At 47.9% G+C, this 25,521-nt stretch overlaps 2 protein-coding genes across 4 annotated transcripts; one reads left to right on the top strand and one right to left on the bottom strand.

Moving 5' to 3' along the window:
* Positions 1 to 1,042: 1,042 nt before the first annotated feature.
* Positions 1,043 to 17,323, bottom strand: NRL (neural retina leucine zipper). Of its 3 annotated transcripts, XM_081291631.1 has the most exons (3): positions 17,280 to 17,323; positions 3,786 to 4,193; positions 1,043 to 3,024 (listed from the first exon to the last, which is right to left on the bottom strand). In XM_081291631.1, the coding sequence occupies exons 2-3, from the start codon at positions 4,164 to 4,166 to the stop codon at positions 2,692 to 2,694; spliced, it is 714 nt and encodes a 237-aa protein (XP_081147757.1). In that variant the 5' UTR covers positions 4,167 to 4,193; positions 17,280 to 17,323; the 3' UTR covers positions 1,043 to 2,691. The 3 variants fall into 3 exon arrangements, with proteins under 3 accessions (XP_081147757.1, XP_081147756.1, XP_081147758.1); XM_081291630.1 differs by lacking the exon at positions 17,280 to 17,323 and having other exon boundaries at positions 3,786 to 4,308; XM_081291632.1 differs by lacking the exon at positions 17,280 to 17,323 and having other exon boundaries at positions 4,101 to 4,308.
* PCK2 (phosphoenolpyruvate carboxykinase 2, mitochondrial) lies at positions 16,396 to 25,219 on the top strand. The gene is made up of 10 exons (XM_081291619.1): positions 16,396 to 16,714; positions 18,743 to 18,988; positions 19,408 to 19,592; positions 19,678 to 19,881; positions 20,225 to 20,412; positions 20,717 to 20,879; positions 21,142 to 21,360; positions 23,834 to 23,971; positions 24,254 to 24,349; positions 24,617 to 25,219. Exons 1-10 carry the CDS (start codon positions 16,686 to 16,688, stop codon positions 25,069 to 25,071), a joined length of 1,923 nt encoding a protein of 640 aa, XP_081147745.1. The 5' UTR covers positions 16,396 to 16,685; the 3' UTR covers positions 25,072 to 25,219.
* Positions 25,220 to 25,521: the final 302 nt, after the last annotated feature.

Raw genomic sequence — 25,521 nt, 5'->3', positions numbered from 1 at the left:
CTTACCCCAATCATGTGCCAGTGGGCTCTAAGGAGCCCCCACCCTTACTTCCCAAGCACAGGGGTCCAGACACTGTGGGGGTTAGTTATAGGAGATGGGGAGGTAATAAGGAGCTGTCAAGAAGGGGCAGGCTGATGCTTTCTTACAGCTGTCTACAGAGAAGCATGCTGAGTCCCTGAGGGTTGAACCCCTGTCTCCACACAGCTGTGGGGTAGGTCAAGAAAGATTGTTGGGGAGGTGACTGAAGGAGGGCAGCAGATCAGTTAGTGAAGTCGGAGCATAGAGAGGGCATTTAAGGAATGCACAACCTGATTTTCCTGGGTGTGTAAATGTATGTGCTTTAATGCACCACATATCCCTGGCCCTCCATGAATGTGGCTTCAGTGGTTCAGGAAGCCCAGCTGTGCACTATTGATGATAACATTAACAACAGCAGCAAAGTTTATTCTTTAGCATGTGTCAAACTTTGCTTCTTTAAATGCATTCATTCTCATTAATAGTAATCATCATTTCCCCCATTTTTCTGACAAAGCAAGTGAGGCTTGATTTTTAACTTACCCATGGCCAGAGAATAATTTGTAGAACTGGAGCTTGAGTCCAGGCCCAGCTGACTATAAAACACCCACACTCTTCATCATTACAATGTGCAAACTTTATTTGAGGTATAGCCCTCTGATCCAGCTTTATCACCTTGAGACTCAGGTGTATGTATATATGACCTAGTTGTATGCGCAGGTATATGTGGATGAGTATCTCAGCCCTGTTGTGCAATGAAGGTAAGAAAGGTCTGCAAGAGAAGCAGAGAGTATGGATTAAAGTTCCGGGGAGCAGGCAAGGACACAGGTGAAATTCAGAGTAAAGGAAGAAGAGCTGAGCTCCTGAGGGATCTTCTCCATCCAAGTCCCTCCTTTCAACGAGAAGTGTGGAAGACGATGGAGGAGAGAAGTTACCTCTCCCATGAGCCCTCAGAGGGGTATGAGAGCCAGAGAGGATAGCCATTAGCCAAAGGTAGGGAAGGGAGAAGAGAAATTCTGAGGGGGGATGGAGGAAAGGACTCCTGTTGCAGGCTCCTGAGTGGAGGAGGGATGAGCTGGGCTAGAGGAGGAGAGGGAACAAGAACTGTGAGGGGAAGAGAAAAGACAGCTGGGGAGGGGGTGGATAGAGGGGGCAGAAAGGAAGAGAGACATATGGGAGCCGCTTCCCCCATACCCAACCACTTCTCCCATTTATTATGTCCCTTAGAGGACAGACAACTGTGGCTGATGAGGTGGCTGCTCCCAGCTCAATGCCTCTGCTCTGCCCAGAGGCCCCACTGGCCCTCCCCATATGCTGCGGAACTGGAGGGTTACCATGGCAACTGTGAGACCTTGAGGATAACCACAGGCAAGCCTAGCTAGACCACTGCTGCTCCTGGGCTTTTGTGGTGGCGATGGTGGAAGGTAGAGGCTCCATCTGGACCAATTCCCGCCCCTCTACCCCATTTTCATTAGCCCTTCAGTACTGAGATGTGCCACTCAGTTCCAGGTGGTTTCTCCCACCCTCTTTCTGATATACACACAGATGCACAAAATAGTAACATGAAACAGGGATAGAGAACGAACATTTCTTAATTGCAAGAACATTTAGCCAGTAACGTTAGAATTCCACCTGGGCTTCAAGTTTAATTCATAAAAGCTGCACTCAGCTCCCAGTCATCCTGGGAAGTCTCACCTCAGCCCTCAGAGGCAGGAAGTAGCAGGGACACCCTAGGTAGGTCTGGAGACTGAGGCAGCTTGGAGGAAGTAGCAGAGGCCCAGTGCCTGTTTCCCAGTGCATGCTTCCCCTCCTGGATTGCTCTCCCACAGCTTAGGCTGCAGCCAGGAAGCTGAAGCAGGACAGGAGGGCTTTCTGTAAGCTTGTCTTAGGGACCTCTTGGGGACACCATTGGGAGTCCCTCATGGATGAGGTGCCAAAACTGAAAAAGTGCCAGAAGTCATCCAATCTAAGTGAAAATTAGATGAAGTGTCTAAGTCCCAGGGAACAATTGATTAGCTCAAGGTGACAAAGGGCTCCTAGGGCAGAGCCGTGATTAGCACCAAGGGCTCTTTCCCAGTTGACACCAAACCACTCCCAGGGTTTACTTCTCAGACCTGTACTGCTCTGGACCCTGCAGGCCACTGGGTTGGGCAAGGAAACACATATTGGGTAGAGTTCCTAGTCTTGCTGTTGAGAATTATTAAATCTTGAAAATGCAGTAGGCCTAAAATGGGGAGGTTACAGTCCTTCAAGTGAAAAAAAAAAAAAAAAACAGTCTCATTGCTAATTGTAGTCTTAATGCACTACAAGTTGAAAACCTTGAATTAAGAACTAAACTGAGGGGGGAAATGTACCACTCCCTCTCCTTCCATTCACTGTGCCACCCAACCATCCTCCACACCTGCACCTTCAGTGCCTGTCATTGGCCCCTGCAGAGCTCAGTATGCTTGCTACTCATGAAAGCTAAGGTTTATGGCCTGAGGAGGTGTATGAGTGGAGGAGTTACCTCTCCCAGAAAATGGCCAGGCTAACTTCGGGCGTGCCTTGAAGGTCCAGAATGATTGGGGTTATTTGTGTGGTCATACGGGGAGTGGATGGGACCAGTGGACAGGGGTTAGCTGGCTGCTAATCTCCACCTCAACCACCTCCACGGCCCACGCCCCCTGCCCCAGCTGCTCAGAGGAGGAGGTGGGTGTGGTCCCCGGGCCCGGGGCCGCTAGATGTCAACCGGTCACAGCGAGCCTTGTAGAGGTCGCGCTCCCGAGACAGGCGAGCTACCTCCGCCCGCAGCGCGTCTAACTGAGCAGCCAGGCGGGCGCGCTCCGCCTCCAGCCCGCGCCGCTGCTGCAGCCGCTTGGAGCGACAGGCCTGCGCGTAACCGCGGTTCTTCAGCGTGCGGCGCCTCTGCTTCAGCCGAAGCGCCTCGTCGCGTCCGCAGCCGCGCAGCTGCCGGTTTAGCTCCCGCACAGACATGGATACCAGGGCTGCGTCCGAAAACCGCTCGGCCAGCTAAGGAGGAACAATGCAGGGACCTGGTCGGCTGTGGGTCCCACCCTGCTCCATCAACAGGTGGGAACTCTGGGTTAGCCCCGCTGTCGAGAAGGCTTCGACCCCCGGTTCCCACTTTTACCTGAATGCCCCCTTTTCTAACAGAATCCATCTCAGTCCAGACTCACAGGTCCTAGACACCCGACTCCCACCCCTTGGCACACCCTGCAGAGCAGGCCCCGCCTCCCACTGTCAGGCAAGCTCATCTACTACACTCGGTGCCCGTCGCAGCATCCCGCTTCAGGCCCAGTTGTGTACCAGGGACCCGTGCCCAGACAGTCCCCTCCCCTCCAACAAGCCACGTTTCCATGTCCTGAAGACCGCAACCCGGTGACCCTCAAAAGATTTAGATTATGCCCTAATGCCCTCAATACCCCCATCTGTGTCTATAATTAATAGGATGAGTTCCAATCCTTCCTGAGAAGGTTGGGCATTGGGAAATCACAAAGCCTTGGAAAGGCCAACCTCAACCACTGTCCTAACCCGGCTCCATTCCACATGGGGCATCTATTTACTCCCCTGTAATCCCTCTCTGGGGGCCTTTTCTAACTTATCTCTGTTCCTTCTGATTCAATCTATTCGTTTCTCTGATTTCTTTTAAGAGCCCTTCTTCCCTTCTCCTGCCCTCTTTCCCCAGTCCAAAACCCTCTCCAGGAACTCTCCCTCTCTTGGACCTCCTCCTTCAGCCTGCCTCCCCTCAGACCAGCCTACTAGTCACTCACCTGGGCATGCTGGGCTCCTGTTTCCTCTAGGTTCTCTGGGTAGTAGCCATGGGGCCCCTCAACAGGGACTGGGCCCTGACCCTGCAGCAACTCCACAGCCTCATCAGGACTCAGCCCCAGCACTTCCCCAGAATCCAGCTGCTGCTGCAGGGTGGCCAGCCAGTACAGCTCCTCCAGGCCTGCCCGGGGGCCCTCAGTGGCCCCCACCACGCCTGACTCACTGAAGGTTGGTGAAGGGGGCACTGAGCTGTAAGGTGTGGAGCCCAGAGAGGCTGTTGAGGCCACTGATCGTCCCTCTGGGGGCTCCCGCTTTACCTCAAACTTCATCAAGTCAAAGTCATTGACATATTCCATGGCCAGGGGGCTGGGGGACAGTGCCATTCTGTGTCTGGGCTAGGAGATGTGCACCTGCAAGAAAGAGAGGTCTGGAGTACGTGGAGGCTGCCTGTCATCCTCTTCTACCAAACCCTCTTCCTCCAAAGTTCAAATGTGCTGGAGCCAGAGTTCTGAAAAACCAAATTAATGGTGCAGTCCTGTTCCTCCAGACCCGGAGGCAACTTTTCAGTTAGCATGGGATCCTGACAGGGGCAAGCAATTGAAGACCTGATGGAAGAAGAGGACTCTCACCCCAAAGGAGACTCTGGAATTAATGAAAAACAAGAGTAATATGCAGTTTTCCCAACCCTAGTGCAGAGACATACTGAGAGGCCCTGTCATCTCAAGAGACAGCATTCCATTTCCAAGCAATTAAAAAATTGTGCTTAATTAACTGTGACTGAATGTGTGTGTGTTTTAGGACAGTGGGAAGGCATGTGTGCTGTGAATCTTAAGATATAAGGATACTGTGCTGTTACATCTCTATCTTATCTGTCTTTCAAGGCACTCAGAACAGTGTCTCAGGAAGACTCTTGGTGCTCATTCGTTCTATGGATTAGTCATTGATTCCCTGTTATAGAAAAAAAGAGACTTTCTAAGAGAAAAATAAAAGTCCTAGAACTAGTTCTAGAAAGATCTGAACTGAGTGGCCACCATCTTTCCTCAAAACCAGTCTCTCCAAGGAAGAACCCACCAACTCTGAATTTCACCCCTTTGATTCAAATCTGCTATATTGAGCAGATGGCCTGGGCTTTTCTAACCCACTTTCCTTTTTTTTTCCCAATGAGGGCATTTAGACTTTATAACATCTCCCAAAGAGTGTTCTGTTAAACACAAACTTTAAGAAATACCCAAGAAGAGGTCTATGCTCAAATAATTTTAGAAAGGCTGCCTCCTATCCCTACCTCTCGCAGAAGAGCAATTAATCTGAGAAGTCCTTTAGCAAACCATCTGTTCAACTTCAACACAGAGTGTCCCAAACTTATGACACCAAATAACTCTCTCTTCTCTGTTACCAACCACAGAGCACGTGTGCACTTGGGGAACCTCTGCCTTTCAGAGATCCTTCCCAGCCTGAAAGTCCCGGCTCTCGCCCAGCTCCCAATTCCAACAGCTCCACTCCCACCCTCAGAATGAGCAGAGCAAGGAGTGTTCATCCCCTTAGACTTTGGCTCCCTCTTGATGCCCCAAGCCTAGATAATTCTCTTCTCGGTCACATCTCAGATCCCCAGACCATACCTACAGAGGTGAAAGGAAGGACAAGACCTCTTTTTTTGTCTCAAAAAAGGTTCTGTATTCTCTATGGAGCTCTTTGCCCTTAGAGCACAGAGGAGTTGAAAACAAAGACACGATTGAAGGAACTGGTCTTTGACTGGAAGGAGATGGTGAGACCTGAATCAGGGTCCAGAGAGAACTGGATGTGCAGAGAAGAGGTAAGTGGGGAAGATTGATTATCTCTCTGATATGATGGCAGCCAGTACAGGGGTGGGGTAGGGTGCAGAAATTTGAGGGTTCTAGAAAACTGACAAGAGGAATAGCAGGTGTCTGAGGAAGGAACTACAGGTGAGAAGTCTGACACCCAGGTACCCAGACATACTTACTTTAGGGATGGCAAGAGATGATATGGTCAGTGTCAGAGCCAGACAGGCACAGCTTCCCCAGAGATTGGAGGCCCCATGGAGCAGGGCCTGGTACCTCTGTGTTCAGAACTATGGGGCTATAGGCACAGAGCCCAAAGGGCACTCTTAAAAGGCCAGCTCTCTGAGCTCATCTTTGGTCCTGAGGCCTCAGCCAATAAGATAAGGGAATAATTTGCATATCTCATTGACATGGGGTGGGGGATTGGAGTGGAGAGAGACAGAGGAGAGGACAGGCATGCCTATTCTCAAAGGAGAGGGACCATCTACCCCTACAAAGCTGATCACTGATGGTCCGACTCATGTATGCTTCATTCCCACAATGGCCCCAACCACTACTCCTCTATGTGAATACAACTCTCAGCCCTCTACCCTCAAAGCCTGGGCCTGGGAAGGAGGGCCAGACAAGCTCCCAGCAGCCCAACTTCTAAGTCTCTGAGCCCCTCATCCATGTCTGTGGGAAGTACAGATTCTTCCAAGCCCATTTTCACCTGTTGGGTCTGCTTCCCTTTTTCAAGTATACTCATATTTCTGTTCTTTGTCTACCTTAACCCTATATGGCCTTATGCCTCTCACAAAAATTGCAGCTTTCCCCATGAGGAATCTCCAGGACTTGGCCATCCAATTCTCAGTCTCTCCCACTCTTAATAACCCAGCCCCAGACAGGTAGCCCAGCTTGGAAGAAGGTGCAGAAGAAGAGAGAACAGGAAACTCTGCTCCTCCTTCCAGGCCACCAAAGGACACTGAAATCTAATCACCAGTCTATCCGATACACTTTTGTAACTGCCCTCACAAGCCCTCTGCTTTTTCTCACCTTTTTCCTGTGTCTCTGCCCCTCTCCCTCTCTCCCACTCATCATGGTTCCCAGATGGCTAGTGAATGACCTATATTTTCAGCCTAATCCCCTAACACCTCTTAGAGCTATCATCCCCCAGTAGGAGTTGGAATAGAGATACTAGGAATTAGCCAAGGAGATGTTTAAACCTGTCCAAAGCTGTTTAAATGGGGTCTCTACTAGAATAGAACTCCAAGAGTTTAAAAGCTATTCCATGCCTTCTGAGGACTCTAGGTTTCTCTTAGCCCCAAAGGTCCTCAGTTTTTTTTTTTTTTTTTTTAGAGAGAGTGAGAGAGGAGAGAGAGAGAGAGAATTTTTAATATTTATTTTTTAGTTCTCGGCGGACACAACATCTTTGTTGGTATGTGGTGCTGAGGATCGAACCCGGGCCGCACGCATGCCAGGCGAGCGCGCTACCGCTTGAGCCACATCCCCAGCCCCTCAGTTTTTTTTTATATTTTAATTAGGTATCTATGACAGCAAAATGCATTTCCATTCATTGTACACAATTGAAGCACAACTTTTCATTTCTCTGGTTGCATACGATGTAACATTACACCAAATGTGCAGTCATACATGTACCTAGTTTAATGATGTCCATCTCATTCCACCATCTTTCCTGCCCCCATGCCCCCACCCCTTCCCTCCCTCCCCTTTGCCCAATCAAAGTTCCTCCATTTTTCCTATGCCCCGCCCCCATATGGATCAGCATTCACTTATCAGAGAGAACATGCGGACTTTGGTTTTTTGGGATTGGCTTACTTTCCTTAGCATGATATTCTCCAACTCCATCCATTAACCTGCAAATGCCATAATTTTATTCTCTCTTAATGCTGAGTAATAGTCAATGGTGAATACATACAACAGTTTCTTTTTTTAATATATATATATTTTTAGTTGTAGTTGGACACAATATCTCCATCTTATTTTTATGTGGTGCTGAGGATCAAACCCAGGACCCTGCATATGCTAGGAAAGTGCTCTACCTCTGAGCCACAACCCCAGCCCCACAATAGTTTCTTTATCCATTCATCTATTGAAGGGCATCTAGGTTGGTTCCACAGTTTAGCTATTGTGAATTGAGCTGCTATAAACATTGATGTGGTTGTGTCCTTGTAGTATGCTGATTTTAAGTCCTTTGGGTATATACCAAGGAGTAGGATAGCTGGGTCAAATGGTGGTTCCATTCCAAGTTTTCTAAGGAATCTCCATACTGCTTTCCAGATTAGTTGCATTCATTTGCAGTTCCTCCAGCAATGTATGAGTATGCCTTTTCCCCCACATCCTCACCAACACTTATTATTGTTTGTATTCTTGATAACTGCCATTCTGACAGGCATGATATGAAATCTTAGAGTAGTTTCGATTTGTATTTCTCTAATTACTAGAGTTGTTGAATATTTTTCCATATATTGTTGAGTGATTGCATATCTTTTTCTGAGAAGTGTCTGTTCAGCTCCTTAGCCCATTTATTGATTGGGTTGTTTGGGGGTTTTGATGTTAATTTTTTTTTTTAGTTCTTTATATATCCTGGAGATTAGTGCTATATTTGATGTACATGTGGCAAAAATTTGCTCCCAAAATGTAGGTTCTCTCTTCACCTCATTGATTGGTCCTCAGTTTTGAAAATTAACTGGCCCCAGCCTTAGGTGTTAGGAAAGAGCTGGTAGATGAAGATTATTAAGACAATATTTCTCAAAGTATTGTCTCTAGGCCATCAGCACCAACATTTCCTGGGAATTTGTTAAATAGATAAATTCAAGTTCGGTGCAGTGGTACAAGCCTAGAGTTCTAGCACTCAGAAGACTAAGATGGGAGGATCACTTAAGTCCAGGAGTTCAAAGCTAGGAAATGTAGGGAAATCCTTCTCAAATCTCCCAATTCACCTACTAAATCAGAAACTCTGGAGGTGGAGCCTAGAAATCTGTTTTAACAGCTTCTTCTAGCAATTCTGATGCACACTAACGTTTGAGAACAACTGTTCTATAGTTTTCTGCATTCAACCCAGCTTCTCTTAGTGTATGCTTGCTTGTGAGCATGTGTGTGTGTGTGTGTGTTTGTGTGTGTGTGTGTGTAGTCTCTCCTACCATGCTGTGTTAATCAGCTTTTTGTTACTATACCAAATACCTGGGGTGATAAATGTATAAGTAAAGAAGGTTTATTTTGGCTCACAGTTTTGGAGGTTTCCATGATCAATTGGCCTTGTTGCTTTGGGTCTGTGGTGAGGTAGCTCATGGAAGGGAGAGCATAGTGAAAAAAGCTTCTCACCTCCTGAATGGGAAAAGAAAAAGAGAGGAAAGGAAAGAGGCTGAGTTCCAACCGCCTCCTTCAAGAGCACATCCCCAGTGATCAGAAGACCTCCTACTAGGCCCCACCTCTTAGTTTCCACCACTTCCGCAAAGCACCAAGCTGGGGACTAGGCCTTTAACACATGGGCCTTTTGCAGACATTTAAGATCCACACTAGCCAGCACGGTGGCGCATGCCTGTAATCCCAGTGGCTCGGGAGGCTGAGACAGGAAGATCTCCAGTTCAAAATCAGCCTCAGTAAAAATCAGCTAAGCAACTCAGTGAGACCCTAAATAAAATACAAAATAGGGCTGGGGATGTGGTTCAGCAATCGAATGCCCCTGAGTTCAATCCCCGGTACCCACCCCCCAAAAAGTAGATCCATAATATAGCATGTACTTTCACACATTTGTTAGAAGACCTAGATCAGATTAGGGCCTCCATTTTATAGAGCAGAATCCATCATCATCATTCAAGTTGAAAGGCTTCTCTGTGTGATTGCCTGCTTCTAGAGCCATTTTCTCAGAAGAAGCAAAAAGCTCAAGGCCTAGAAACCAGCTAAAAAATAGGAATAGGGATCCTGGAGACAAGAAACTCCATACTCGGGGGTGGACATCAAGAAACAGGCTCTAGAATTTCCCTGAAGAAAGAAGGAATAGGAAGTGTTGAGTGCAGCCTCCTTTTCATGCCTGCTCTAGGCTGGCCAGACACTTGCCCCCACCTGACAGCTGTCAGGTCTTCCCTGATCCTCTTGTTTACTGGAGGGCTCACAGGAGAGGTGGGAGGGCTAAGCTGCTAAGGGGCTAAGGGAGTTAGACTAAACAAGCTCAGGCGAGTTGAGCTGCTCACGGCTCAGACCAGGCACCACAAACTAGGGAAAGGAGTTGGGGGAATGAGGGCTGGGCTCAGGCTGAGCCAAAGGAAGGGAACACGGGCACCAAGAGGAGAGGCCATGCCAGCCAATGGGAACCAAGGGGGCAGAGCCCATCCCAAGAGGGCACAGAGACTTGGAGATTGGGAAATAGATACTGAGAATAGAGAGACATCTGGGGACAGGGAAATATGGGTGAAAAGGATGAAACCAGGGTGAACACTAGGAATGACAGAACAGAATTAAGTAAAGGAGACTAGCTAAAGAGGCAGTAGGGGTAATGCTGGGATAAGTCAGGGCTCCACAGGGGTTTAGATTAAAGGAGACAGAAGGATACGGGCATATAGAAGAGATGAATAAGGAGCCATGGGGGAACTAAAATTAAAAAAGGGGGGACAGTTTCTGGGAGACAACTAGAAGACAGTAAGAGACAACAGGAGAGATAGACAGGAACAATGACCTAGAAGTGGTAGATAAAAAGGAAGGAGACAGATAGTTTGTCATGCTGCAGAGGAAGAGTGGCAGCCATAAAAAGTAGAAAGATTATGGACAGAAGGATGCTGGACTGTGGGGTAAGAGGGACAGACAGGCAAAGGAAGAGGAATGGGAATGGGATCCAGGATGCTGCCCCAACCTCATCTGTTCCGCACACCCATTTTGGAACCCTAGAAGGCCAGTGTCACTCCTACTTCTGGCCCTTGCTTATCTAGATCTTCAGTAATGGATCCTAATCCTCAAAGCTATTCCTGGTGTACCTCCCACATTTATTTGACAAATATTTATCAAACACCTATTCTGTACCAGGCACTGGGTTAGGCACAAGGGATACCTCAAGGACTTACACTGTCAGCTGGTCTACATGCAGCTGACATGGAGCATTAAATTACTGCCCTTAGGTCCAGACAAGAGCAGATCTACCCTGGCCCATGCCTTAGAAGGCTCCAGGCTGGCAGTCTTCTGATAGAGCACTCCCATGTTGTGAGAAGTCCAATACTCTTTTGCCCATATTCCATCCTTCTTAGAACCATACTCCAGATATCTAGGAATTTCCTGCTCAAAGAGCCCAAGCTCACATCTAGGATGCACATGATTTCTTTCCTGGGTGTTCCTTCCCATAGCTAGACACTACTGGTACACACATCCCTAAGTCAGTCAAGGGGTGATTGCTTGCAGGAGAGTGTGGACAGAGCTGGGATGGGAAGGTAGCAGGCCCACGTGTTTATAAACACAGCTGGGCACAGTCCACAGTGGTACTAGGGGCAGGTGGGAAGAGAAGTGGTTCCAGCTGAAGACCAGTGGCTGAAAGCTGCCTCTCCCCCAAAAGTTTTATACAGAACCCTGAGGATTCCAAACAAAATCTAAAACTGAACCTGGCCTTCCAGAGTGTTATGAAGTATGTATTTGTCAAGGCATAAAAATAAAACACATTTTAGCTGGATATGGTGTCACACACCTGTAACCCCAATGACCTGGGATGTTGAGACAGGAAAATCCCAAGTTTGAGGCCAGCCTTGGCAATTTAGCAAGACCCTTTCTCAAGAATAAGAAGTAAAAATGGATGGGGAAGAGGCTTAGTGGTAGAGCCCCTTGTTTCAGTCCCTAGTACCACAAAAATAAAGAGAACTTTTTTAAAAAAATTAGAGGGGCTGGGGTTGTGGCTCAGCAGTAAAGTGTTTGTCTAGCACGTGCAAAGCCCTGAGTTCCATCCTCAGCACCACATAAAAATAAATAAAATAAAGGTATCATGTCCAATACAACTAAGAAATAAATATTTTTTTTAAAAAATTTAAAAATAAAATATCTTATTTAACAATTTGTTACTTTGCATTATACATTTTAAACATTTAAACATGAGCTTCTGAGCCTTGGTTTGTACTCTTGCTTTAGGCCTTACATATGTTAGAAGTGTATCTACATAAAAAACAACTCCCATTTTATTTTTAGGAATGGGGTCTCACTTTGGTACCTGGCTGGCCTCAAATTTCTGTACTCAAGTAGTCTTCCTACTTCAACCTCCCAAGGAGCTGGGACTGCAGGTGCAACCAAATGAGATGAGTGCCATGAGGGAGCAGAGAGGGTGCTAAGAGTTTTTATCATAAAGACCTACTCTTGGGCTGAGGCTGGGCTCAGTTGCAGAGTGCTTGCCTGGTACATGTGAGGCACTGGGTTTGATCTTCAGCACCACATAATAATAAATAAATAAAATAAAGGTATTGTGTCTAGCTACAACTAAAAATATTTAAAAAAAAAAAAAAAAAGACTCCTCTAGGACAGAGTCAGGGAGCAGGGAGGGTGTGGCAAGGACAGGTTGCCTGAGGAAGGTCACATTAACCTGAGACTGGTCAAGTGAATAAAAAGTGACCATGCCCGGAAATATGAAGAAAATGGGGATTCCTTTGCAGAAACAGCATATGCAAAGACTGAATCAGGAGAGAGGTAGACATGTTTAGGAAACTACATGTCCAATGTAGCCAGAGAGAGAAAGTAAGAAAAGTGTACAGAATGGTGGTAGGTGAGATTGGAGCAGTCTGCAGGGGCCAGACCAAGGATTAGGGTTTAATTTTAAAAGCAGTGAGAAGCTACTAAAGGGTGTCAATGGAGATGTGATCAGATCCGTATTTGAAAAGATCACTTTGGCATTTTGTGGAGAAAGCAAAATGGAATCAGAGAAGCTGGGTGCGGTAGCCCATGTCTGTAATCCCAGTGATCGGGAGACTGAGGCAAGGAGGATTGAGAGTTCAAACCCAGATTCAGCAACTTAGCAAGGCCCTAAACAACTCAGGAACACCCTGACTCTAATAAAACGTAAAAAAAAAGGGCTGGGGATGTGGCTCAGTGGTTAAGTGTCCCCGGGTTCAATCTCTGATACCCAAAAAAAAAAAAAAAATGGGATCAGAGTCCAATGCCGGAAGACTGCCATGTCCAAGTTGAGCAAGTTGAGTTTGGGGACTTCTTAAACAGGTATCTGTATCACACTGTGGTAGTGTGGGAAAAGGCAGCTTATGGCTAGATCGGCAACTGAGACCACTTCTCTTTCTAACCCTGTCACCATTGACACCATCTTGGATTTCCAGGGGCTCTGTCTGCAAACATGTGGCCATTCCATCTACCCATTCCAATCTGTGTATAAGTGGCTTATTGGGGAGACTTTCAAGAGGAATGAGAGAAGCAGGACTGGAGAGAGAGAAGCATTGAATGGCACTGCAATTGCAATCAGCTGATCCCATAGGAGCTCTGGAGCTCCAATGGACCTTCCGAGTTGTCACAAATTAAGGCAAGGGAGTAGGCCTTTGTACTTCTATAATTAGACACACACTGCCCCTGGGAAGGGGATATTGCACTTGGCAAGACATCCCTTCGGCCACATCTAGTGCTCAAGGAAGTACAGTAGGATCCCCGTATTGGCAGTTTCACTTTCTAAGGCTTTGGTTACCTATAGTCAACCATGGTTCCAAAATACAAAATGGTACATTCTGGAAATAAATAAATAATTCATAAGTTTTAAAGTATGCACCATTCTGAGTAATATAATGATATCTCCACTCAGGATGTGGAGTCTGTTCATCCCTAATTAGTATATCCATACTGAATATGTACCTGCCCGTTAGTCACTTAGTAGCCATCTTACTTACCAGATTGACTATTGTAGAATCACAGTGCATGCGCAAGAGTACCACATAGAAGTGATGCTGGGTGATGATCTTCCTGACATATCATCAGAAGGTCAATAGGATCCCAACACTGTTACAATACCACACTTCATCTTATCACATAGGCAATGTAATACATCTCACAAGAAGGATATGTACAGTACAATGTGATATAGAAAGACCCCATTCACATAACTTCTTATTGCAGTATATTATTATAATTATAATTATATGTTGTTATTATTATTAATCTCCTGCCAATGCCTAATAAGTAAATTAAACTTTATCATAAGTATACATGCGTAGGGAAAACATGGTATATATAGGATTCAGTACTATCTATGGTATTAGGCATCCAGTGGTGATCTTGGAATGTATACCCCTCAGTAAGTGGGGACTGTGTTCAGTTGGAACTTATAGCCAATATTTAGCTGCTGTGATGTGCACCAGAATCCTAAAAGGGGGATGGCCAGGGTACCACAGTGTCCAGTACAGGGAATCTGTGAGACATCAAAAGGATGGACCTAGAAGGCATCTATCTAGGAAGCAGAAAAACAGACAAGGTCAAGGCTGGTCACACCCTGCCCCCTGGTGGTAATCCTTGGACACTGGGTCAGCTGGTGGGCCAGGCTGGGGGTGAAGAAGGAACTAAACAAGAGTATGGCAGATCAGGGGGAATCAGCAATGCAAGGAAAGCCTCACCTGAGCCCCCTGTTTGGTCTGCTCAAAGCTAAAGAAAGAAGTAATTGTGGGGAAAGAGGATTCAGAAACGTGGGACTCATTCATTCTTTTAATTCAACCAACATTAATTTTTAGGTCAGATATTGCTAGGATACAAGAATTAAAAACAAGACTAAAATTTGGATGATCTGTCTATGTAGGCGAAAAGACCACAAGTAGGGAAGTAGAAATTATAATCCTGGATAAATAAGAGCCAGAAGATCTTGAAGAACAGTAGATGCCATGTGATAGGCCTTGAAGGGATGCTAAGCATAAGAGGTATAAACTTATTTTTATCAAATGATAAATTAAGGGGAAATATATAGGATTACAATAGGAGGAAAGGAACCTTGATAATCAGAACCAGAAACTTAGATTCAGATTCCATTTTTTCCTGCTGATGAGATGTGTGATTTTGAGCAAATGATTTAACCTCTCTAAGCCTCCGTGTCCATATCTGTAAAATAGATTTGTTGTTAAGCTGAATGACACAGAGCCTAGCACCTGCTGTCCACACCATAAACATTATTCCTCTCTTAACTTTCCAGAGTGAACTTATATGTACAGTGGGGTGGGGGTAACTTAGTAGAGGGAGAGGGGAGGTGTTTGAGGGGTAGGAGGCCAAGAGATATGTGTTGGAAGACATCACCTACAACCAGGTGAGAGATAAGCCCTGGACTAAGGCAGTGACTATAGGGATAGAAACAGATTTGAGAGCTAATTGTGAAGAAAAAATTCAAAGGTTCTCTAGTATCTGATTACTTATAAAGGATAAGAAAAAAGTCTAGACTAATTCAGGTTTCCTCTGGGGTAACTGGCTAGATTGTGGTGCCATTTGCTGAGATAAGAAAAAATGGAAGTAGGCACATTATGAACAAGATGATGACCTTCAGAAGGTCAACAGTCCTGGCACCAACAATGCATAACTTTAGACCCAATGGGTGCCCAAGAGTTAGCAGTTTGTAGCAGGGTGGATGTGGATGAATTTGGATTCAAGGACTAGGAGGGAGAGTTCCAAATACATGCATGAGGTTGAGTGCAGGCTGTAGCCTGAGTGGGAAGTCAGGGACCAGCTGCAAGCCCACAGTTGGAAGCCAGCTCTTCTTATGTCACTATGTTCCAGCATAGAACTCAGATATCTGAGAATCAAGATTATTTCTATGGAAAGTGTAAGAAATCCACTTAAAATTAGCTTGAGCAAGAGAATAAATTTATTAATTTCTATAACTTAAGTCAGGAATTCTTTGATCTCCAGCCTCGTACTCTGGTTTCTCTAGGCTGGTTTCTGTCTCAAGCAGTCTCCTGCTTTGCAGTGCTAAGCTGTTGCCCAGCAGATCCAGGCTTATAATTCTACCCGCTCAGCAGGCACAACAGAAGAAAAGCTTATTTCCAAAGTTTACAGAAAAAGTCCCAGAGAGGGATATCACGCCCCCACCCCCAAACATCCCTGGTTACTAAGACCAGATCAAGGAATATGTAAACTCACCAAACTGACAGCCTACCCCCCAAGCACAGTGAGGTCATACACATATCACCATGCAGACTGAGGAGATTGCTCCCCAAAGGAAAACCAGGGTGCTAATATCAGAAAAGGGAAAGAATACTGAGCGGATACCCACCATGCACATGTTGAGTTTGAGGTGCTGCAACCTTTGCAATAGTGGATATCCAGTGATCTCAAGTTAAAGAGAAATGTCTGAATGGAGACATGGCTTGAGAAATTACCCTAGGACTTTATGGTAGGCTGGGTGGATCAGATGAGTTATTGGGGGAATGTGAAAAGAATGACCCCACAAGGGAGTGTGAAAAAAAGACCAAGGAAGAACTCCTGGGGTGGAGAGGCACCACCATTTTGTAGTAAGGCAGAAAGGAACACTGACCAGGAGAAAAGAAACAGGGGATTTTAGGAGTTGAGGACTAAGGGGACCTCAGCATTGGTCTTAGAAATCAGAAAAGCCTGGGGCTGGGAGTGTCCATTCCCCAGGAAAAACTGGAAAGGCAATGCCCAACCAGAGAGCTTCTCCACGTCCAGCACGCACTACACATACACACGTGGGCTCCCGCCTCTGGCTTCACCCCTCATTCCTGGCTTGTTTGCCAATCTGTCGGTTGGTGACTGAGTCTCTCGGTCGCTAACTCCCGGGAGCAAGAGTCCTCAGAGTTACATCATATGCAGGGCAACGTGGCTGGCCAGGAGGCGGGGCCTCGACGTAGGCGGGACCCAGGAGCAAACCCAGTCCTCCAATGGGAGAGATGGGCTTGGGGGCTTGGATGCTGGGTTGGGACCACGGTGAGGACCTGGGGTCGCAAGCCCCAGAGTCCAGGGCCCAGGAAGCGGGGCTGCGGTAGGGGCGGAGAGATCCTGCTAGGTTCCGCCCCTGCGCTTGCCCGCCTCCCTTTTTAAGCACCTCCTGCCCAGCCTCGACTCCCGCTCGCTCCAACGCGTTCCCTCCTTCCCCGCCTTCCTTATCTCCCCGACTCCGCACGGTTCCTGTGGCCACCCCGCAGCCTCCGCCCAGGTGCCATGGCTGCTGTGTACCGCCCCGGCCTGCGGTGAGTGACCCCCAGCCTGGGGCCCACTCGCACTTCCCGCTGCGCTCCCCGCCTCAGGCTGCCTTCTCCTAGTTCCCCATCCTAGGAGGAAGCAGGCAGGGCGACTGTTTCTCGATGCAGGTCTCACGCGCAGCGCGTGCCTCCTACAGCCAGCTGCACTGGGTCTCCAGGTTCTGGTGCGCTCCTCCCCCTCCCTGCTTCGCTTGTCTGCCCGCGCCATCTCTATCTGCCACTCTTAGAACTTCCTCCGCTTCTCGCTCGCCCCTGCGGAGCTCAGTCTCCGCTAGCTGCCTTTCCTTCGCGGATGTAACTTTCAGACCCCTGACGGGGTTCATTCCACGCCCCAAGGTGTAGTGGAAAGCAGTAGCACCCTGGGGCCAAGGGACATGAGCCCCGTGGGGTTTGAGCTCAAAGCTCCCTAAAGAAGGTAGAAGGTAAACATCCATTCCCAGCCTTCCCGGGTTTGGAACCTGGCGGGAAGCCCAGCACTGCCAGACGGACCGGGGTCCTGGGGAGGGAGGGAAGCCAGACGGGAGTATGGGGCCAAGTTGCCTTCCTTTCTTACATGGCTGGCTTCTTCCTCTGTGTAGGCCCGGAGCTCCAGTCTTGTCCTGTCTGTCCTCCCTTTGTACAGCCTCCTCTCTTCTCTATGGACGCACCCCCCCCCCATTCTCCCTAGCTTTTGTCTGAACTGTTCCCATATCTCTCCCACAACCGTTCTACTTGTCCAGCCAAGTGGGTGGTTTATTGGAGGATAAGAAAAAGGTCCCTCTTAGGGGACTGGAGGAGAATGTAGGGGTCTCACAAGAGATAACCAGAGCCAGGCTCCAAACAAGAAAAGCTCTCCCGAAGACTGTGCCTTTAAAATCAACGTGCAGGGAAAACTCTCCCAGGCAGCAATAGACCCAGGTCCCAGGAGTCCTTCTTCCCTGCCAGTAGGCCACACTGGGCATCCATCCTGCTCTGACTGCTGGAAACCACCCCAGCTCCCACATCCATGGTCTGAGTTTTCTCCCTTCCCCAGGCTTAAAGTCTCTGAGTCTGAGCTTCCTGCCATCTGATGTTCCACTCTACTACCAACCCCAAAAGTTCTCTAGGCATGTGGATTCTACGAAAGAAAGCCAGGGGAGGCTTAGGCTCAGGCTATCCTAGTATGTGATGGGCTTCTGGTGGGCTAGGCCTTGGCATTTTAGAAAAAGATCACTAACTTCTCTGGCCTTTGCTCTCTCTGGATCACTCCACCCTGGATCCCAGCCAATCAGAACAGACCCTGCTTCTCTCTGTCCCAGGGGCATGACAGGACACACAATACAGGGACCCTGCCCTTCTATGAAGCAAGGCAAAAACCCCAGCTAGTAACACTCATACCTCAGTGTTCAGTCTTTCACATAGTTCAAAAATACCTGTCTAGTAAGAACATTTAACGTAACCCTTGTTGACACAGGTAGGCAGCAGCATATCTGTTTCCTAGAACCCCAACATCCAGTCCCCTATCTCTGTGTAAGAGCCCCAATCTAAGAACCTGGCACTGGAAAAGACCTGTATCTTCTCACAAAGTGGGGCCTTTTGCTTGAGGCTTTCACAGTCTTACAGCATTCACATCAGAAGAAATAAATAAATAAAAACAGCTTCCACTTTAACTTCCAAAAACTATACTTGCGAATGGAAAGACCATGCCTGGAAATTTAAACACTAGACCCATGCAACTTATCTGGCAGTTTCTTGACACTTGGGCCAAAGGGCACCTGCTCATTTATAAACATAGATATAGTGAAAAATGGGTGTGGACTATGTATCAGCATGCCTACACATACTTCCACAGCCAGGTGTGTACCTTCATGCTCATTTGGTCATATTTGTCTTTGGATGATCAGGACATATCCTCTTTAAACCTCATAAAGGTCACAGGATGCATATGGCCTGAATCTATCCCACACACCACAAACAATTTGCTCTTCATTGTGCCTGCACCAAAACATGCTTCCTGCTATCCCCCAAGCACTTGTCTCCCTGTTTCTTCTCTTATAGGCTTAGCTGGCATGGGCTGAGTCCCTGGTGTTGGTCATCATGCCGCAGCATCCAGACCCTGCGTGTGGTCAGTGGAGATCTGGGCCAGCTGCCTGCTGGAGTTCGAGACTTTGTGGAGCACAGTGCCCGCCTGTGCCAACCAGAGAGTATCCACATTTGTGATGGGACTGAGGCTGAGAATACTGCCACACTGACCCTGCTAGAACAGCAGGGCCTCATCCGAAAACTTCCCAAGTACAATAACTGGTAAGCCCTGAGCTCAGCACCTCTCAGGATGGGGCAGCTGCTTGGATTAAGGTCAATTTTGAGTTTATCAAGACAAAATCAAATTGAACTAGACCTCCCAATGGAAGGAACAGAATGGGAATTAGGAATGATTGATGTTTTTGTATTAAAGGAAGAAGTTAATACAAATAAAATTATTTGGGTTCCTGCCCCAACCAATTCAGGAGTCATTTGCCAAGGATAAAGTCTACCAGAGGACTAGGGCCTTGGGAACCTCCTCTTAGATGGGACAAACCTTGGAGAAAGGGATTAAGATATGAATGGATAGAAAAAAATTGAGTCAACAGAAGAACTATAGACAAAATTGGACTTGAAAAAGCAGTTCTGGGAATGAAGGAGACTTGCTGGCCACACCTTCCTGACAATCCCCTCTCTCCCAGCTGGCTGGCCCGCACAGACCCCAAGGACGTGGCACGAGTAGAAAGCAAGACGGTGATTGTAACTCCTTCTCAGCGGGACACGGTGCCCCTCCCAACTGGTGGGGCCCGTGGGCAGCTGGGCAACTGGATGTCCCCAGCTGAGTTCCAGCGAGCTGTGGATGAGAGGTTTCCGGGCTGCATGCAGGGTAACCAGGGCAGGGACACAGGCAGGGGCACAGATGGTATGACCAGGTTTGGTACCCTTTATCCAGGTGATGCTTTCCTCCACAGGCCGCACCATGTATGTGCTTCCATTCAGCATGGGTCCTGTGGGCTCCCCATTGTCCCGCATCGGGGTGCAGCTCACTGACTCAGCCTATGTGGTGGCAAGCATGCGTATTATGACCAGGTTGGGGACACCTGTGCTTCAGGCCCTAGGAGATGGAGACTTTGTCAAATGTCTACATTCTGTGGGTCAGCCCCTGACTTCACAAGGTGAGCACCTGCCCTGCTTAGGGAGGACACAGAGGTCCTCTTGTACTCAGAGAGAACCCCAAACTCCACTCTCAGACCCTGAGAACCTGTCCTCTGCAAATCCAGGGTAGCATTCTTGGCAAAGGGTGAGACTGTGTTTGGAGAGCAGTTTGAACAGAGTTGAGAAAAGTCAGTCTTCCTATCTAGTAAAGACAGGAGAGCTGATGAGGCAGGGGGCTTGAGCCATTCTGGGCACAACCACTGCTCCCAAGTGTTTCTCAGTTTGCCAAATCTTGATCCCTCCAGCCCTGACACCCAGTTCTTAATGCCATTGCTAGCAGTCCTATGACCCCATTGTTCCCAGGGGAGCCGGTGAGCCAGTGGCCATGCAATCCAGAGAAAACCCTGATTGGTCATGTGCCTGACCAGCGGGAGATCATCTCCTTCGGCAGCGGCTATGGTGGCAACTCCTTGCTGGGCAAGAAGTGCTTTGCCCTGCGCATCGCCTCTCGCCTAGCCAGGGATGAGGGCTGGCTGGCGGAGCACATGCTGGTGAGGGCCTGGTGAGGAACTGGGCAGCCGTGGGGAGGGGGTCAGGGCAGGGGCGGGCCTGGCTAGTCTGCCTTAGCGTTGCCTCCTTCCTGCCAGGTGTCAAGCTGGTGTGCAGAGACTCTGCCCAAATGCTTGAAGCTTTGGCTCCAGGTTGCTGAACACTGCTACCCAAGTCTGTGGCAGAGCAGTACACCTGTTCAATGAATAAACATTGTTCCCCCCTTTTAGCCCCTAGCTCTGTTTCCCCATGCAGGCCATGCTCTGATCTTTGGTGACCTCCTGTTCCTTCTGTCCCGATGCACAGATCCTAGGCATCACCAACCCTGCAGGGAAGAAGCGCTACATAGCAGCTGCCTTCCCCAGTGCTTGTGGCAAGACAAATATGGCCATGATGCGTCCTGCATTGCCAGGCTGGAAAGTAGAGTGTGTGGGAGATGACATCGCCTGGATGAGGTTTGACAGTGAAGGTGAGGAGCACTCAGATCACAATCTCAGTTCTGGCTCTTATGGACCCCTCCAGTGTGGTGAGCTTTTTCAGTGAGAACCTGTTCCTGAACAGCTAACTCTGTCCAATACCTGCACTCAGCCACCCCAGAGACAAAAAGCCTTTCCACACTGGATCTAGGGTCCAGTTCAAGGCAGGGAGGGGATAGAGCAGGACCTTCTTCAGCCTTGCACCTCAACTTTTCCTGGTGGGTCCTTCCTTTCTTTCACTTCTTCTTCTGACAGGTCGACTCCGGGCCATCAACCCTGAGAATGGTTTCTTTGGGGTGGCCCCTGGTACCTCTGCCACCACCAATCCCAATGCCATGGCCACAATCCAGAGTAACACTCTTTTCACCAACGTGGCTGAAACCAGTGATGGCGGCGTGTACTGGGAAGGGATTGACCAGCCTCTTCCACCTGGTGTCACTGTGACCTCCTGGCTAGGCAAACCCTGGCAACCTGGTATGTGGGGTAGGAAGTCATGACATAGTCCCCAGGGCCCAGACCTTAATGATGCAAATATTCCTCCACATCCCCCATCTATCTTCTGTTCCTTTGGGAGGCACAGGAAATTATGAATGTTTGCAGTTTCCAATCCCAGGCAAGATCTTAGGTCATGTCCCAACTCCACTAATCATTGGTTTGGAATTTGGCTAAATTTACTCCCTTAAGTTTCTCCACCAGTGGATGAAAATGTTTGTTTGGATGAGAATGTTTGTTAAATACTGGTCTCAAGATTATTGGAGAACTAAATAATGCATAAAAGGGGTTTAGTATTACTGATGAATATATACTAAGTTTTCGATAATAAAGCTGGATTAAAAAACAAAAAAAAAGAGGAAGAGGAAGGACTGTCTTGAAAATTGTTACAGAAGGAATTGAACTCAGAGCAGAATCCATAAAGTTTGGTGCATTAGGAAATATGGAAGCCTGCCCCTCTTCTGCCCAACTCCTCCTGCCACTTGGCTCCCACTGTCCCCTGCATAATGGCCATTGTTTTTACTTAATAAATGTCAGTGTTGTTACTGTCACCCTTCCCCTGTACTCTAACCCTTCTTCCACACTAAATCAGCCTAGCACTTTAGTGTTTCCCAGAAGCTAGTTTCTCAACCCTGTCATTTCCCAGGTGCCTCCCTGAGCCCTGCACTCTGGACCTTCAGCTTTCTGGCCTTCTGTAGTCAGAGAGCCCAGAGACCAAGAGGTAGAAGCAGAGAAGTGTGTCGTATTAGGAAGGTGGCCTTGTGGTTGCTAAAACCTGTATTCAAGTTTGCCAGGCTGGCCTAGCAGGCACCTTCCTTGTCTAATCGCCCTTCATTTTCTCTAACACCATCATTAAACCCCCCTCATCCAACTGAGAAATCCGAGAAACTTTAATCTTTCCCCACAGGCTACTTCCCCAACCCTTTCATCAACTCTGGATTCAGGGGTATAACTAGGGCATCTTACACCCAGCTTCAATTCCCAGAATAAATACCCTGTGCTAGGGTCCTACAATGGCAGCTAATGAAGGATGGCTCTTATTTGAGAAGTAGGCAGAGACTGGGGAGAGGCAGGGGAGTGTTGACTTTTTGGCTCTCTTGCTCCCCAGATCTGACCAGCAATCTCAATAGAGAAGGCACTGTGCCCATTCAAGGTCCCCATGTTGGTACTTCACACATGCGCCTGATTTGGTCCAAAGCCCTCTCCAGGGCACCTAAAGGTGCCAGGTGATCAGGGCTTCTCAGATTATACTGCCTAGGCTATGTCTCTCTCTGAGTTACTCTAGTCCTACCATTCTGTCAGGCTCAAAGCAGGCCTAGGGAAATCAACAAAATTCTGGGAGCTTTGAAACCAATTCCTGTATAGTGGGGCACCGTGGCACATGCCTGTAATCCCCAGCAGCTTGGGAGGCTGAGGCAGGAGGATTGAGAATTCAAAGCCAGCCTTAGCAAGGGCAAGGCATGAAGCAACTCAGTGATACCTTGTCTCTACATTAAATACAAAATAGGGCTGAGGATGTGGGTCAGTGGTTGAATGACCCTGATTCAATCCCCAGTACTCCCTCCCCCCGAAGAAAAAAAAAAAAGATCAGTTCCTGTTTGCATTTTGATAGCTCAGGAAGTTCTGTCATCTCTAGTTTGCTGATAGAAAGTCAACTGTCTGAAATACAAAACTGTTATTTTTCCCCTAGTGAATGCAGTGTTTGCTTTAGGTCTGGGAAATAATAATCCTATAAATAAAAAATTCATAGGGGAGGGGTTGGGGTTGTGGCTCAGAAGTAGAATGCTTGCCTAGCATGTGTGAGGCCCTGGGTTCGATCCTCAGCACCACATAAAAAATAAATAAAGGCATTGTGCCCAACTACAACTAAAAAAATAAATATTTTTTAAAAAAAGTTCATAGGGGAAAAATTATTGTAATCTCACATCAGTGTCTAGCCCTATTCCCATGAGCCCTGGTCAGTGCCAAGTACCTGTAGCTTGGCATAAACATTAGTGCCCTGTAGAACCCCAATTCCTCCTCCACTCTTTTTCTCTGGCAGCACCATTATGGAAAAATAACCAGACCTTGCTGGGCACAGTAGTGCACACCTATAATTCCAGCAACTCAGGAAGCTAAAGCAAGATAATAGAAAGTTCTAGACCAGCTTCAGCAACTTAGCAAGATCCTGTCTCAAAATAAAAAACACAAAGGTCTGGTAATGTAGCTCAGTGGTAGAGTGAGTGCTTGCCTAGCATGTGCAAGGCTTGTGGGTTCAATCTTTAGTACCAGATGGAAAAAATATCTGATCTTTTGGGGGCGGTCTCCTGGCTCCCTTCATCCTGTTCTTTACCACATAAAGCTGTAGCTAGCTTATGAGGCAAAAAGAAATTATGCAAGAGTGTACGCACACGTATGTGTGTGTTGGGGGTGGACATAACCTTGGAAGTGACAGTATTTGTATTTCCTCTGCCAGGTGACAAGGAACCCTGTGCACATCCCAATTCTCGCTTCTGTGCCCCGGCTCGTCAGTGCCCTATCATTGACCCAGCCTGGGAGGCCCCAGAGGGTGTCCCCATTGATGCCATCATTTTTGGAGGCCGCAGACCCAAAGGTAACACATGGACTCTGTGCCTTCTTGGTAAAAGGCCTAGCTCTAAACTAGGGTCCACTGTCCCTCCTGTACTTAAAGTTCAGGGAGCCTCAGCCTGGATCTCCAACTGTAGCTGGCTGTCTCCAGAGTTTTTCCCTGGTAAATGCAGAATTTGAAGGAAACAATAGGGTCTGAAAATGGGATAGCTGAGGTATTAGAAGAATGAGATTGTCGTTATCAGAAGGGACAGAGTGAGGATCCAAAGAAAAGGGCTGTCTGTGACCCTGTTCATTGGTGTTCTAGGGGTGCCCCTGGTATATGAGGCCTTCAACTGGCGTCATGGGGTATTCGTGGGTAGTGCCATGCGCTCTGAATCCACTGCGGCAGCTGAACACAAAGGTAAGTACATTGCTCATCGCTTCCTCTCATGTGTGCCCACATCACCTTCTGTCTCCCTTTCTGAGCCAGATCTTCTTGCCCTCCCTGGAGTCTTCAGGGACTCCACCTCTTTCTACTTCTACCTTTACCCCCATTCTTTGTCTTCACTTTCTCTGAGGACATTCCAGAACTGTGAACCTTTTAAACTTCCTCCAACTGGATACAGTGTGCCCTTCCCTTCCTTCCTTAAAAGAGGAAGATTCTTTACCCATCCTTCTCCTGCTGTAGGGAAGATCATCATGCATGACCCATTTGCCATGCGGCCCTTTTTTGGCTACAACTTTGGGCGCTACCTGGAACATTGGCTGAGCATGGAGGAGCGCAAGGGAGCCCGGCTACCTCGCATCTTCCATGTCAACTGGTTCCGGCGTGATGAGGCAGGCCAATTCCTGTGGCCAGGCTTTGGGGAGAATGCTCGGGTTCTAGACTGGATCTGCCGGCGATTAGAAGGGGAGGATAGTGGCCGAGAGACACCCATCGGGCTGGTGCCAAAAGAAGGAGCTCTGGATCTCAGCGGCCTTGGAGCCATAGACACCACTCAGCTGTTCTCGCTCCCCAAGGACTTCTGGGAACAGGAGGTTTGTGACATTCGGAACTATCTGACAGAGCAGGTCAACGAGGATCTGCCCAAGGAGGTGTTGGCTGAGCTGGAGGCCCTGGAGGGACGTGTGCGCAAAATGTGACCCGACTCATACTGGCAAAATAGCACAATACCAACATCTGGGAAAAGGGAGCCCCAGGCTTGCAGAAAATATGAGCAGTTTGGTGTTAACATCTGAGACCAGACCATAGACCTTCCCCATACACTGTCCAATAATAAGAGATGCTCATTTATTTTATATAACATTTGTACTGTTTTCATTTCCTACCTACTTTACAGGTTTCCCTCTAACATCAATCTCACCTCTGGGTCACATAAGTAGAAACTGTTAGGAGAAGGCATTGCCCTCATGTATCCTGAGATCTTAAAAAGATGTAGGCCTGAGCTAGTTCCTCAAGACAGTCTCCAGGACTAAAATTCTTGATCTCCCACTGAGACATGCAGAAGCTTCTGTAGCTCCATTTACCAGTGACAGTGGTTCCGGTGTTCTCAAATCTGTTCTTACTGGGTATAATGGCACAGGCCTGTAATC

This window comes from Spermophilus citellus (genome assembly GCF_964194105.1).
Source record: "Spermophilus citellus genome assembly, chromosome: 4".
Lineage (NCBI taxonomy): Eukaryota > Metazoa > Chordata > Mammalia > Rodentia > Sciuridae > Spermophilus > Spermophilus citellus.
This window is presented reverse-complemented; position numbering and strand designations above follow the sequence as displayed.

What these genes read in the sequence shown, in the direction of transcription:
- NRL (XM_081291631.1), bottom strand. Translation starts at nt 4,166, where the DNA reads ATGGCACTGTCCCCCAGCCCCCTGGCCATGGAATATGTCAATGACTTT. An exon ending in CAGGAGCCCAGCATGCCCAG is followed by an intron (nt 3,025 to 3,785) that starts GTGAGTGACTAG and finishes GTTCCTCCTTAG; the next exon opens with CTGGCCGAGCGGTTTTCGGA.
- PCK2 (XM_081291619.1), top strand. Translation starts at nt 16,686, where the DNA reads ATGGCTGCTGTGTACCGCCCCGGCCTGCG. An exon ending in TCAGCCCCTGACTTCACAAG is followed by an intron (nt 19,882 to 20,224) that starts GTGAGCACCTGC and finishes CATTGTTCCCAG; the next exon opens with GGGAGCCGGTGAGCCAGTGG. An exon ending in GGCTGGCGGAGCACATGCTG is followed by an intron (nt 20,413 to 20,716) that starts GTGAGGGCCTGG and finishes CCCGATGCACAG; the next exon opens with ATCCTAGGCATCACCAACCC.